The sequence below is a fragment of the Hippopotamus amphibius genome, chromosome 15, assembly GCF_030028045.1.
Source record: "Hippopotamus amphibius kiboko isolate mHipAmp2 chromosome 15, mHipAmp2.hap2, whole genome shotgun sequence".
NCBI lineage: Eukaryota > Metazoa > Chordata > Mammalia > Artiodactyla > Hippopotamidae > Hippopotamus > Hippopotamus amphibius.
Genome location: NC_080200.1, coordinates 40,937,237 through 40,952,929, shown reverse-complemented (window position 1 = coordinate 40,952,929; position 15,693 = coordinate 40,937,237). Strand labels below are relative to the sequence as shown.

At 43.5% G+C, this 15,693-nt stretch overlaps 1 protein-coding gene across 2 annotated transcripts in view; it reads left to right on the top strand.

The window, feature by feature from the left end:
- SLC1A3 (solute carrier family 1 member 3) overlaps nt 1-15,693 on the top strand; it is a 73,557-nt gene that overhangs the window by 44,408 nt on the left and 13,456 nt on the right. For both annotated transcript variants that reach the window (XM_057709227.1, XM_057709228.1), the window contains one exon: nt 13,622-13,826. In XM_057709227.1, the coding sequence (XP_057565210.1) occupies nt 13,622-13,826 (205 nt within the window). The remainder of the gene's footprint in view (nt 1-13,621; nt 13,827-15,693) is intronic.

The following is a 15,693-nucleotide window of genomic DNA, read 5'->3' as shown; positions in this document are numbered from 1 at the left end:
TTAGAATTGAAGGACTATAACCTGGAAAACCACAGACTGATATGTTATTGGTGGAAGGAGCAAAAGTGAAGATGAATTAAAGGCGTGCATTTTTAATTAATTAATTAATTTTTATTTATTGGCTGCATTGGGTCTTTGGTGCTGCATGTGGGCTTTCTGTAGTTGTGGAGAGCGGGGGCTACTCTTCATTGCAATGCAGAGGCTTCTTATTGCGGTAGCTTGTTGCAGAGCACGGGCTCTAGGCGAGCAGGCTTCAGTAGTTGCGGCGCGTGGGCTTAGTAGTTGTGGCTTGTGGGCTCTAGAGCGCAGGCTCAATAGTTGTGGCGCGTGGGCTTAGTTGCTCCGCAGCATGTGGGATCTTCCCGGACCAAGGATCGAACCTGTATCCTCTGCTTTGGCAGGCGGATTCTTAACCACTGCACCACCAGGGAAGCCCAGGTGTGCACTTTTAAATAATGGACTTTTTAAGGATCAATGTAACACATCCAGAATTGTTTGCCAGTGAATTATCCAGGGAACTTTCCTGAAGCCTAAAATCATTATTATGCTATTTCTTTCTCATATGAATAATTTATGTTTGTATTAATTCTTGATGTATTTACATTTCTACCCAATGATATTACATTCCCGCTTAGTAGAGAAAGATATTTATCAGCATATAATTTTCTAGATCGATACTACTGATTCTTTTAGGAAAAGAGAGTTATTTCCTAAAGTTACAAAGTCAGGCTTACTGCATTCTCACAAAACATCTTGTAAGAGTTCCCTGTGCTATAAGGAATCTTTTTATATTTTCAAAATACTCCCTTCCTATAATATCATTTGGCTGTGGAATTCCTGATAAAATTTATTTTGGTTATTCAGAAATTTTAGAGTCTTCTGCGATACCTTTGACAATAAAAATAGAACCTAGTGACACAGTGGTGTGGACTTGAAACTGACGGAACATTTAGAGCTAAAGAGCATTTAAGGCTTCACGGCAACCTGGAACGATATCTGGTAAAGTACCCTAGTGTGCTTATTAAAAAAACCCTGTCCTCTTCCATTTTTTTAATCAACAACATAAAGACCTAGAAAGCACCTACACTGTGTTTTGAGATGAGGTAAGCCCCCAAAGAATGGCTTCTACCACATATGCCTCTGAGCGCAATTCAAAATGACTTCAATAGGCTGCAATGCTGGATGGAAACCAAAAAGATGAAGTTGAGCAGGGGATAAATGCACATTTCTGCTTTTAGATTCAAAAGGCAGTTGCGCAATCACAGGATGGGGAGTGACTGAGCTTGGCAGCCGTTCATGTGACTAACAGCTTAATGTGAACCAACAGTAGGATGTGGTGGCTAAAAGAGAAGGAATATAGTCGTGTGTGTCCTCAGTAGAATTATGGATGGTTCCCTGTGCTCTGCAATGGTCACACCGCCTCAGGGGTATTTGTTTAGTGCCGAGCCCATTTTGGAGCACCTTTGACAAAGCAGAGTAGCTGCTAAGAGGGTGTTGAATCCAATCCAAGACACATTTATTGGACTCCTGTTTGGGGCAGGCGATGTGCTAACCGGTGTGCAGAATAAAGACGTGAAGAGACATGGCCAGTCTCTAGCCTCAAGGAGTTGAAAAAGTTAATGCAGAGCCTGACAGGTACACACATGACTGTAAAACAAACCTGGCTCTGAAGCACAGAGAGAGTGTTCTGGGAATGCAGGAGCTGGACCGGTGGGAGGATTTCCACAGGAAATCAGGACAAGAGCAGAGGAAGCCTTACAAGCAAAGATGCAGAGACAGGAAAACTCAAGGCATGCCTAGGGAATACTGAGTAGTCTAGATTGCCCGGAAGAACAGGGTAGATTAGGCCCTCGTAGGAGATGAGGCTGAGAAAAGAACGTTTGGATCAGCGCATGAGGGCCCCGACTGGTAGGCAGAGGGAGGGATTACAGGTTGATGAACCTCTGAAAATAGTGATATGTGAGGATCAGCTGGAGAAATGACGTGTATTTAGCCTGGAGAAAAGAAGACCAAGGTCTCTCCGGTAAATGTGGACCGGACTTGCTCTGTGTTCCTCTAGAAGCAAAAGTTTATCTCAGGGGAAATATAAAGTGCTCAGCGATGAAGAGTTAGCCTAGAGGCTGGTGAGTGCCATCACGGAAGGGGTCAGAGAAAGTCCGATAACTGACATTCTGAAGGGTATGGCGTGGAGGGGATGCTGCAGCTTCACAAGAGACCTGGGAGCGCCAGGAATTACCCAGAGGTCTTTGCAGTGTGCAGTTACCCGTGGTTGAGGTTTTTTTTTTCTCTTTGATTAATTAGGATGTCTATTAGTGTATCAGCCTCTGAACAACGTCAGCATGTTATGACGTTCCAGTTCAGTAAGGTGTCAGGCTAACTCTAGTGCAGGCTGCCCACTGCTTTGACAGTAACCACTCATCATCACCGCTTTACTTTTCAACACGTGCACCAAGACTTTTTTACTATGATATACGGCATCCTTTCAATCATGCATGTAACAGATTTTTGTCAGAATTCCCAATCAGGTGAATCAAATGCAAATCAACAATTGCTACAAGTCCAGTGCAAAGAAGACTTCATGTTACAGAGAATCTCCAGGGCAGTAGGTGTAGGGATTAGACAGCAAGTTCCAGGGGGTAGAAAGATTTGAGTTCAGATGCCAGCAATAGGCACTTACTAGCTGTGTGATCTGAGCATGTGATGTTGCCTTTCTGTTTCCTAATCTGTAAATGGTTACTGCCCATGGTTAAGTCCCAACCATGCAGGTCGTTTGAGAGGATTAAATCAGATAAGGCACTTAGCATGTGCCTAGAAATATAATGTCTAATTTTACTTACCGAGATCTCACATTTTACAGTGGTGTTCCAAGGAGTTTTTCAGACCTAAAAATATGTTTAAAAAACAAACAAAATCACCATCATTATGGCTAAGATATATGCCAGACATTGTTCTAAGGCATCACATGTTGAATTTATTTAATCCTCAGAACAATCCTATGAAGTAAATACTATTATTATCCCTCATTTACTGAAATACTGAGAGGTTACACATCTTGACCAGTCACAAGCTAATAAGCAAGGGAACTAGGATTCAAATCAAGCAAATCCTACAGTTCATTACAACCATTTCCTTCAGTATATGCCAAGAAATTTCCCTGTTTTCCTTCCAATTCCATCCCAAGTCACTCTGCTGGATAATTGTATGCATTTTATTTGTTCAGGGCTGTTTCACAATAATATTACTAAATACACGAGGACCTTAGTGATCATGTCTTTGCCCAGAGCATTGAGGTCGTCAATGAAAGGTGAGTGAACACATGAGTAGGTGAGAAATTTTTAAGTATAAAAGTGATTAGTATAGCTACTTTCAAAAGATGTAAGTTGCCCTTAATATAACTTCACTACCTTACTGCCTCTTTCCATTATTTGTGATGGGGCTGTCATAGTCATTTGAAATCAGTGTTTTGTACTTTTCTTTACCTTATTAGTTTTTAACAACAATGTCCCCAGTTCACATTCTCTCTCTCTCCCTCTCCCTCTCTCCATGCCATTTTGTGTTACCAGATTTTACTCGTGTGCCCAGCCACTAGTTGTGTTTTTTTCCAAACACTGGTGACTGTGCTGTTACCTACCCTTTCCCTAAATTCCAAGTTAAAGAATAGTATTACCAATCCAACGCATGCAGCATCGCCTCAAATCAACCAGACATCATTTCCACATCTTTCTTTTGACATCCTCCTAGATCCCTGAAGTCTATTCAGGATAAGTGAATTTGGATGTAACGGGCTGCCTATACTTTTCTTTGGAGAATTTTGGGGAATTCCTAAATACCCCATGGGGGAAAAAAAAACATCAAAATGTGAAACCGATGCTACAAAACTAACTCCCTTGTGTAGAAGGAAAAAAGATGTAGAGTGTTGCGCCACTTCTAGTGGAATATATCAGAAATAATTCCATTGTTGCCCTTGGCCCTGGGGGCAAAAATGCAGCTTTTCCTGTTCCAAGGAGGGAATGTTCTCTGACTTATGTGTAAGGGAGAGAAGAGGAAAGCCAATCAATTCTAGAGTTTACAGTCCTTTTCACTCTGTGAAGTGATACTGCTTTATTGTTTGGGTCAGGTAGTTGGGAGCAAAATCTCCCACTGCCTGGGTGCGCCTATTCCTTTATAGATTAGATAAGAACAATTGATGAACTTTTAAATGCTGAGAAAACTAATCAGAACTGAAAGGGGGTGTGCTGGCCATGGCCCAAGAAATATGCTGACTGAGATAAAAGCACCTTCTGAAGTGTTTCTCCATCCCATATGTCTCTGCTTGTTAAGTCTCCCTTTCTTTCTTCTCTTTTCTCTCTCCTCTTATCTGTCATTCCCTCAGCTCTCTTATCTCCACTATCTTCCTCTTCTCCTCAACCCCAACTCTATCCCCAAAGACTTAATTTTGTATACTCTCTTAACTGGTCAAAACATGGACTTAGATTTTTAAAATTTTATGCTTTTATGTAGGATATAAAGTCCTACATTCTGAATTTAATTCTGAAAATCGTTGAGGTGAACACATTTTAGTCTCAATTCTTTCTTCTTTTAAGGAAATATACCTTTTAAAAATATCTTAATTTCAGTTGCAGGCAACAGAACTTCACCTCGGTTCATTTCAGAGTTTTCAGGTTGGGTTGTGGTTCCAGAATCTTTTGATGGCAAGGAATAGGAGAGGTGGGAGTGGACCTTGGGTCACACAGTTTGTATGATTGGCCCCAGGGATCTCTGCTGCTTCAAGACCTGGAGTCACACTCCTGCTTCAACTGTTCTGGAAATCTGGGCCAGATGGATTTGGGTTTTAATGTCCATATGTTGCTTTCAGTTTCTATGAGGCTTTCAATTCCTTTTTTTTCCTGTGAGGGACAGGCCTTCCATGGGAAGAAAGAGCACCCCTTGAGTCTGCCGTGTTCTGCAGTCAACTTGTGACGACGCCCTTTGCTTAACTTGGGACAAGTCTGGCCCAGTGGTGGAACTCAGTCCCATTCAGCATCCTGCCAGCTAGAAAACGTGCTGTCTTGATCACCACCTTCTTAAGGAAGTTGCACGAAGCCCAGAACATAAAGGTCTTTTCCATGGCAAGCTAGACAACTCCAAGCAAAGAGGGCTGTTACGGAAACTGTGAACTCATCCGGTGGTTGGTTGTAAATCATGACTCTTTGGGGTAAAAAAGGCAGAGGGGGCCGGAGCTGGCACTCAAAGAACTTCCTCTCATTAAACCAGAGCCATTTGCTGCTCTCTGCGTGCGCTTTCTGCCGTGAGTGAAGTCACCTACTTTCCCCATTCACATCAGTGCTCCTGGTGGGGGCAGGCTGAGGGTCCACCGCCTGTGGGCGTGTCTTTCCACATCACAGAGGTCTCTTTTCAAAACCAGCCTTCACAGGTATAATCAAGAATCGGTCTGATCAGTTCCTTGCCCCCACCACCCAACCCACGCTTTTTCTTTTAGCTGCTATTTTCTGTGGTCCTGGGTTTCTAAGTCTTGGCGAGAAGACAGTCATTCCTTTGTGCTCGGCTGCTACAATGAGGTAACCAAAGAAAGGGTCTTGGTCTGAGGCTGTCAGCTGTTACTAATCACTGCTCCCCAGCTCATCGTGGGTCCGGCTCGCCTCTCCCTCTTGCTCTGCTTAGCACACATAAAGAAGATGAATGACTCCCTGGTTCCTCTTCAAAAAAGCATATTGTGCGGCACATTCCAATACCGTGAGCGAAGGATGGGCTAGTGTGTGGGGTAAATGGGTATCTAAATCACCTCTCCGTGGGCCTCGCGCCAGCAGCCGTGGCCTGTGAGACGTGAACCTCAGAGCTGGCCCTTCTGAGAGTTTCCTGAGCCCTTGCTGAGAGAGAGAGGAGGTCGGTGTGGTGGGTTCCCGCGTTACTGGAACCATTCATTGCAGGGCTGTGTTAGGCTGTGGTGAGTCTATTGGATGGTTAAGACTAGTGCAGAGAAGAGCAAAGCTTGACCATTCGGAGGGCATCACCAGCTGGTTCCTCGGGGGAAGGATTCCTCCCCCGCTACCCCTCCCAAAGGTTAAGAAGGACCCAGAAGCTCATGGACATGAGAGGTGGCAGCCTTTGAGGCTGGGCCTCTGGTTTCCCCTCACTGCTTCCTTCTGTGGACGTTCATTTTCAAGGATGTCTATAGCCAGGGAGAAGGGATTGTCTGCTCGGTCCTACCAGACTGAGGAGAAAAAGGTGATTTATGATACACCTTTTTCTTTCACTGATAATAGTGTCTGCTCCACTAGTCTTTCTATTTAACCGTCTCCTGAAAGAGAACGTTTCCCTTTTACCTTTACACATGGTGTTCCACTAGTGAACACTAGAGCTCGAAAAAAGACTTTCGTTGACAAGTGGTAAGGGTCAGATTGAAAAATCAACTTGCCTAACAAAGTGTACGCCATCACAAGCGGTAAATTTGTAAGGAAGCTTCCGTGTCATTGTCATGCAGTATAGCTTCATACACCTAAGTGGTGTTATAGGTGAATGAAATGCCAAGTTTTGCGATACTGTGAACAGCTACGACGGGAAGGCACAGTTGGCCGGGGTGAAAGCCCATGTGAGAATACTTGTGATTTAATTGACTGCGAATTCCGCAAAATCGTTCTCGGCTCTTTGTGAAGATGGTTTAACTCTCTTCACTAAGAATCACTGATGAAAGTAAAGGCCTTCTTTGCTCAAAATTCCATGAAGCAACCCTTTTCTAAAACTTTTCCCCCACATTACAGCCGTGTCTGTAGAATTTCTGTTCGATGAGTTGACCAGATTCCAGACATCAGCACCGTCGTTGGCTTGATCTCCACTAGCATGATGCGATGAGGTCTTGGGTGTGGTGGGTGGGCAGCCCAAGGGGATCGGAAGCAAGGTGAGAGGAAGGGAAGCTCATAGCCTGTGGCTCCTTTTTTAAAGCCTCTACTATTAACTGAATGGGGGTATATACCAGTGTTTGCAAACTTTTTTTTTTTTTAACCAGAACCTACAAGTAGGATATAAATGGAGTTTACACTGGTGACCTGGCTACATACAGACACACACACACACACACACACAGAGAGAGATAAAAAAAGTTTCACAAAACAGTACTCACCTTTACCCCATGTCATGCACTCTATTGTTTTCTATTCTGCCCTCTTTCATTAATGGATAAAAATAGTAGTTCATGACCCACTAAACTGACTTCATGACCAGCATCTTAAGCACTTGTGAGACCCCACCCCCTCTTCCATTCCCTCCACTGCGTTGGGTTTTTCATTTATTTGCTCATTTTTCTGTGAACATGTAGACAGACAGGACTATAGCAATTACGTACATAGGGTCTTCTGCAAGAGTGAATTGTGTTAGTTAAAGGGGGAAAATATAAAGGAGTGGGGGAGGGGAGGCTAGGAAAGGAGGGATGCTCCTGGGTGAGGAGCAGAGGTACGCCAGCCTCCTGCCCCTCCTGCCCTGCTCTGATGTCCTCCCGGCTCTGGAGATAAAGCTCCAGGTGATGCGGGGTCACTCCCCACAAGGTCTGTCTCTCCTTCTTCAAGATAGAGGGAACGTCACTATTTTGCATTAATTGAGGGGAAGAGCGATCAAAATTGGTGAGTCCAAATTTCAGAGTATTTTAAACAGAAGCAACTTTAGGGCTTGTTATTCGAACAATCGCCTAATCTAAAAGTTTTTTAAAAGTGTGTGGCCTGCTCGTAGCATAACAACAGCGGTAAGAATGACTCTTCAACAAGCATTTATCGGGTGCCTTCCTGTGCAGGCACTGTTTGGGGCAAGGAAACTACATCAGTGAATGACACAGATGGCTCTGCGCTCTTGGCGCTAAAATTCTCGTAGAGAGAGTCATGTAATGAACATAAGTAGCGTTTATCAAGGGCCTCTTTGTGCAGATTCTTTATGTAAGTTTTCCCTAAGCTTGCCATGTAGGTATTATTATTGTCTTCTTGTCTATGTGAAATGGAGGCTCAGAGAGGTCAAGTAACACTTAGAGAGTAGCTTGTTTATTATCCATCTGATTAATTAATAATAATAACAGCTAACATTTCTTGAATGCTTACTATGTGCCAAGCACTAGGCTAAGTGCTTTCTGTGCAGAAGTCCCTTTAATGCCATGAAAACCCCGTGAGGAAGCTTTCCTTATTCCCATTCCACAGATGAGGAAACTGAGGCCTACAGAGGTCATATGGTACCGGAGCTAGAAACGGAATTCAGGTATTCTAACCTCAGGGCCTGAATTCTTGACCACTGTGCCACCATTTTTTAAGAAGAATGTGCTTCTAAAAAGGCCTGAGGTTGGCGTAAAGTCGTTTGAAATATTGTCTCTTCAATGAAATTCCGAGGCTATAACCAGCTTATTCATTGTGATAGAAAATTATCGTACAGTTTCTAACCTAACTTTAAAGATTTGCTTTCTGTCCCAAAACCCCTGGAATCATAGAACGTATATATTTTTTTCCAGTCTAGTCTATAAATATGCCAGAAGAAAATATTTCAGTAAAAAAAAGCTTCACATATTTTTAGACAGAGATTTAGAGAGATTTGTTTCACGTTCACTCCCACCTCCTCAGCACCTTTCCTCGGAGCTTTCTGGCTCTCCTGTTCACTGTCCGTGCCAAGGGTTCCAGAGTGCCCTTGCTCCAGCAATGCGCAGCTGCTTTAGGACATAAGAGTTCATTTTTCAGTCTGTAAATATGAAGTATATTGTCTTTTTAGAGCTTAGCTTTCTTATTAAAAACAACTATTCCCTTTTATTCAAATGAATATGGTACATCCTAGAGCTCATCCTTGATTTCCTTATTGTAAGTTTGCCCATCTTGAAATCCTAGGAGGGATGAGAACAGGCGGCTTTCATTAGATGAGCGTTTGAGAAGTCCGTGGTGGAGAAGGAGTATATTTAGATAGAATAAAAACGGAATCAGAGCAATATTCTTGAATCAGCAGTTGCCATCGCCTCTTTTCTGTTCTGTCTGGGCCTGGTCCAGTGGCCCTGGAAAAGCAGTGAGACACCATGAGGATGAGGAGAAAGGCAGTTCATAACACAGGCTTCTTTAGATTTCACACATCAAAACCAGAAACAGGAGTTATTGGGGGAATATACTGAAACACATTAATGTATAAGACAGATTTTTCACAGATGGGAGAATAAAATCCATGCAAATAATAGAGCTTTGGGAACTTGATATTATTTATATGTTACCGTTTAATACTTGACTGAATACATATTTCATTCATCTGAGGAGTTCTACCAAATATTATACCAGAAGAAATCTAATTTACAATAGACTTACAGAGTTCAATACACGTATTTATGAAACACTCCCTCCCCACCTCAGCCCACCCCCAAAATGTGAATTTGCTGCACATCTGTTGGCTAAACTGATTACCTAAAGACTGTCTTCATGAATAAAGAGGTAAATGCATATTGACCCATTTGTATCTAGAAACTCTATTCTGTTCCTTTCCTCTCTCTTCAAAGTGACTGCTGCCTAAAATACCCAGGTGTTTTGAAGCAAAGCCTAAATCTTTTAACATTCTAGAAAATGTCTCGTTCGGTCTTCCTTAGATACTTAACTTATTGATAAACACGTAATAGGTTTGCAGGAATGAATGATTGGTTACTTTCTTGATGACTGGTTATTGATGGGTTGATTTTTAGAAAAGAAAGACAGACGCATGTGGCCATGGTCAGCGAATATCCATGACGCTCCACACTCCATTAGAACTTGCTCTGGGCTGTTTTTCTAGGAATGGCGAGGAATTTGAACTGATTGGTCAGCTCTCCAGCTAGTCCTTCTGGTGACCAGTGTTACCTATTTCCCCACAAAGTGGGGAATGTCCAAGATTTTCCACAGTTACCTCCCTTCATGATTTTCTTCCAGCCAGGTGGCTCATTTCAACATTGAACTCAAATGCAAGAAAGTTAGAGAAAGCTAGCATGGATAACAAGCAAATGAAAAGTGGGTGACTCCTAGCTTGTCCATTCGAATTGAGGTATAGTGGGAAGGGTACTCCCTTGAGATTGCGGATACGAACCCTGCCACCACTGTTTACTGGCTGTGCAACACTGGGCAAGTTACTTAACTTCTCTGGTCTCTTGTCTTTTTACCTTTACAACGGTATCAACAATATCTACAACATGCAGTTGTCATGAAATTAGATGAATATATGCCATTGATCAGAGGGAGAATGCGGTGAGTGAGTTAGTGGACCAGCACAAAAGTTAACTGAATATTTACAAAACATATAAACTTACAAACATGTCATCGTAATTGGAAGAACTATCACAGAACTTGTAGCAGCAGACAGTATAATATTTCTTTGGGTTTCAAGAAGATCTCAATTCTGATGACAGATTGTTTTCATAATAAAGATGTCAGGATGTCTTGAACGGGGCTGGTTTAGCTAAGCCCAGATCAAATGAAGAGAAAGGGATCAGTCAAGATCATTCTCTTTACTACTTGCTCTGGAATGTGTTTCTCAAATACGTGTTTAGATGAACACATAGTTGTCATAGCATACTCCCGCAAGTACCTACATCCCCAAGTGACCTCTTTCCCCCTCACCCCAGTGCCCTTTCCTTCCATATATTTTAAAGTGACAAGGCTCAACGCAAACGTTCTCCGTCTCAAACATTTAGGGCACTTCCTGCCAGAGTTTCCTTTTCTGCAAAGGGACTTAGTACTTTACGCGTGTGCCCAGATGCTCTGACATTTGTGTGTTGCCTCTAGTGTAGAGCTTTGTCTGGAATCTGGGGAGGCCGGGGGAAGAAGATGGTCGCAGAGTTTGGGTAAGAGACGGGAAGAATGACAGCCTGCTCGTGTGGGTTTCGCCGTCCAGAGCTCTTCCTCCCTTTTCTTGGCTCCACCAGCATCAAGGCTGTTCTCTTTCAGGCCCAGTGTTGTGCCAGATTATCTGCATCCATCCTGCCATCACCCTGATGACTGTGCGTGGCTTTGCTTCTAGTGGTCCCTTTCGTTCTACAAGCCTGTCTCTGAGAAAAGGGGAGTGGTTACAGCCGGAAGGAGGAGGGGAGAGGATGCTGGGGTACCCTGAGCACAAGTGGGCAAGCAGCCCCGCGTGGGACACCAGGCCCCCTTTAGGGGAAGAACCTCCACGGAGAGTTGGCTAGTGAGGAGAGCCCCACACATTCCTTCCTCCCCTGAAACAATCGCAGCTGCTGCTTTACTCGCTTTTAAAGGAACAGGGTCAATATGCAGAGGTGGGTGAGGCCTCTCGTTGGACTATCAATTCTTCTTCTGTGCTCCTTGCTAAACATTGCCCCAGTGTTTCTCTTCATCTATTTCAGAATGAGAACGTATGGAGAAAATACTTTCTTACTGGTTTTCATTTTTTTAACTTTATTTAAAAAAAAAAAACAACACCCATAAACTTTGTTTCCTAGAGCCGATGGCCCTGTAGCTGTGGATTCTGGGATAACGTTCGCCTTCCTTCCCCCATGGTGGGAGGGAGGGAGATTTAAGCCTCCTCCTTTGTCTGCCACGTTGGTTTCCAGTGCTCTGCCTTGACCACTTAGCGCTCTCTCTGCATAGCTGTAGGTCGGGAGTAGAGGGCAGGAGCGGCAGAGAAGAGCTGGCGTGAGAACGGAACAGCACCACAGAATAGAAGGCGAGAGGGAAAGAAAGCATCTCGGAGGAAGAAAATACTGCCGCCTGGTACCCCTAGCAGAGATATCCGGCCTATTGTGCCCACACCACTCGCCCGCCGAAGAATTGCAGGCTTCAGTGGTGACCAGCTCAGGCAATGATGGGAAAGACAGTGGGCCCCTTCTGGGAGAAATGATTTCAAGCTCAGGAAAGCCAAGATATTTTGAGATATGATGGAGACCTGAGAATGAACCGGGGGGGATGGGACCACTTGGATTGACAACAGATTAGCCCATTTTTAATGATGGTGAAGTGTTGAAGTGGCGCCACCCCATATGTGGGCATTAATCCTGGATTTCAAGAGACCCAGGGCAAGGATAAAAGAAGCTAAGCTCATGCCTTAAAGCCAAAATTGGCCTCCTCATTTGTGGGAGCTGTAGTTGGTTTTCTCAGGGGCAGAAAGTACATTAAATTCAATTACATAAGATCTGGATTCAAGTTCCCCCCTTCATTTTACTTGATGTTAACTAAGACCTTAGAAGATTACTTAATTGTTTTTTAATCTGCCTTATAAACTGTTGTTAAAAATAAGAACATAGCAGGTAATGAGTAAGTGCTTATTATGAAAATAATGAATGATGTGATTCAAATACACATGAAATTATAAAATGGAGGTCATGGCTTCAGTTATCATAAAGCTCATTGCCATTGTATCAAGATTTGGGGACAAACCCAGCCAGTTACCTGGCAATCATGGACACTATATTTTTCAATACTTTATCTTACTCTAAATATCAGTACATTGGTATGAACACGGTCACCACCTACATATTGAACCGCTATTAGAATCTGATATTGATCATTGAAATACAGTATAAATTTTATAGAATCACAATTTTAAATAGTAAAGAAAACAGTTTGATTAACTATAATTGGATGATGCCGTAATTGAATTTTAGTGTCTTAGCAGGCTTGGGGAGGAGAAAGAAGGAAGAGAAGTGAGGAAATGGTTACTGAAGCAAAAGCCCATATTATTTAATTATGATAGCTTCATCTTTTGAGAGTTTTGAGTCATTCCCAATTCTTTTCCATCCCAAGAGGCATGGAGACGTGTTCCATTGGCTAGAGCAGTTAGGTTAATCTTCAAAGTCATGCCTCCTCTCTCACAGAGGATAGTGCCTCGCCTAAGGTAGACTTTGAAGATGTCCTGAAAATGAGAGGAAGAATGTGTCACATGAGATAAGGTACTCCAGGCCTGTGGGACAAGGTGGAGGAAGGCAGAGTGCAAAAATGAGAAGAACCCCACCAAAATGATTCTTTTAAAAAAATTTTGATGAGATGAGATAAAATGAAACAACAGAGAAGCTATCTGAGAACTTTGGACTACTTTAAATGTAAATTGAAGATAAATCAGTAGGTGATCAGAATAACAGCTTAAATTTTACATAAAAACATCCAAAAAAAGACTCCCACGTACATACATAAAATAATAATTCTTATAAAAGAATTTAATGGCAGTTAATCTGCGTGAGTCTGCACATTGCTCAACACTTGAGATATGTTTAAATTGTCCTGCCAGAAATCTTTTAAGGTATCTCTTCACACACCCACTTACACACACACCCACACCCACACACACACACACATACCCCCCTCACTAATTCATACTCAGAGCTTCCCAAACTAGTAGCAACCTAGGAACAAATTTGATTGCCCCTTTAAACCATCAGAGAGCCACATGAAATCAACTCTTGGGGCAGAAAATGGGTGATGACGTGTTTGCTGACACAGCTGATGCCATTCTGTGGCTTTTTCCCTTCACCTTTTGTTGATGCCCTGATTAAATTTGGTGCCAAGTTCTCATAACACGTATAAAATCCCACTGCTGGGTGGGAGAGGGTAGGGGAGTGGAGAAGGAAATGCTTTGCCCGTTACCTTCCACTGGAAAATCCCCTGGACTGATTTCCTGAAAATCTCCTTCTGTTTGCCTTCCCCAGGAATGGCGGCCCTAGATAGTAAGGCGTCAGGGAAGATGGGGATGCGCGCTGTAGTCTATTACATGACCACGACCGTCGTTGCCGTGGTGATCGGCATAATCATTGTCATCATCATCCATCCTGGGAAGGGCACAAAGGAAAACATGCACAGAGAAGGCAAAATTGTACAAGTGACAGCTGCAGACGCCTTCCTGGACTTGATCAGGTACGTCCTTGCAAGCCCGTCCGTCAGGGTATATTTTGACCACTCAACCCCCCTTCTTGGGGGAGCTGATCAAACCCTTGAAGAGGCATCCGACAGAGCCAGTCCTGCTGGGCTTGAAATGAAGGTCACATCTTTACCTTTTTCTAACAGAAATAGAAGTAAGGATCCGTTTTCTGATCTCATGTGAAAGAGGTGAGAAGAGCAAGGAGGAGAAGATAAGGCTTTAAGAGCCCCGCTTTTAGGATTCAGAATCTGAACGCTCAGTCCTCCTCTCAACTGTGCAGCTCACCTTGGAATATTAATAGTTCTTTTGTGTGTGTGATTTTTTTTTTATTGAAGTATATTGCTGTACAAGTGCATACGTTACAGGTATACAATATAGTGATTCACGGCTTTTACAGGTTATACGCCATTTATAGTTTTTATAAAATATTGGCTTTATTCCCTGTGTTGTACAATGTATCCTTGTAGCTTATTTTGTACCTAACAGTTTGTACCTCATGCTCCTCTACCCCTGTCATGCGTCTCCCCCATTCCCTCTCCCCACTGGTACCCACTCGTTTGTTCTCTATGTCTGTGAGTCCGCTTCTTTTTTTGTTATATTCACTAATGTGTTCTATTTTTTAGATTCCACATATAAGTGATAATCATATAGTATTTGTCTCTCTCTGTCAGACTTATTTCACTTAGCATAATGCCGTTCAGTAATTCTTGACCTACTTTTCTCAGGTCTTGCTCTTTAAGGCTAGTTTTTTTTTTTTTTCTTCAAGTATAGCCTGTTCATTGGACTCTTCTAATTTGGAACTTGTGATCTGTATCATCATCCATTAGACACAACAATTTATTTCCAGAGGGAACTTTAGAGGTCGTCTGATTGTACCTGTCCCAAGGTTTTCCTTTTGTACCATTTATGAAGAAAGGATTTGGTAGGTCAATAATAAAAGATTCAAGGATGTCTTCTTTAGCACTGTGTTATACACAAACCGTACACTGATTACAAGTCAGTTTTATCTAATACTGGAAACAGACTCGATGAGAGTGTGTGTTTGACACGGAACTGAGAAGTAAGCCCACGTTTGATCCTGGCACCTCCTCTCCTGCTCTCTCTCCACACTTGCCTTTGCATCAGTCAGGTCCTGGCAGGAGGTGAATTGCAAGCCCAAGAGGATCACTGGACAGGGTTTGCAAAGGTGCGGTCAGGGTTAAGGGAACCTACAAGTGATGGTGAGACCCTAGGAACCTGTTTTGGTACCACTTACAGCTCTGAGGAAAGGAAGGGAGCTGTTACTGCAACTCAGGACACGCTGTGGCCTTGGGAAAGGGCCCTGAGGATAGGGGCTACCGCTCTAATTTGGAGGGAGGGAGCTGCCGAGAGAGAGCTGGAAGAATATGTGTGTATCCACGGCTCTCTCCCACTGCCCTGTGATCTGTCAGCGCCTCCCACTGGACAAACCCAACAGGAAGCCAGAAGGCAAGGGGTCAGCCTCCCAGGCACAGAGCAGGATGGAGAGAGGGTGAGGAGGGCAGATGGAAGGTATCCCAGCACAGACCTCTAGATGCCCCACCGGCTTAGCATTCCTCCAGCAGGTAGCCCACCCCCGCTGTCCTCCCCAAACCTAGCCCTTTCCTCCCTCCTCTGCAACTTACCTGCAGAGAAACTGGCTCACCAGTCCTAGGTGCCTACTCTGAAGCATTCCTCCTTGACCGTCTGAAAGAAACTCTTCCTAGGGACTTGATTTCACGTGCCATCTCAAGGAATGGGTCTGTGGCTGGTAGGTTCAAGAGTGATTTGGGTAACAAAGGGTCTCTTCAGCAGCACCTCTCAGTTTCTGCCACGACTGACCTTGTACCCTCTGCACGTAAGCGC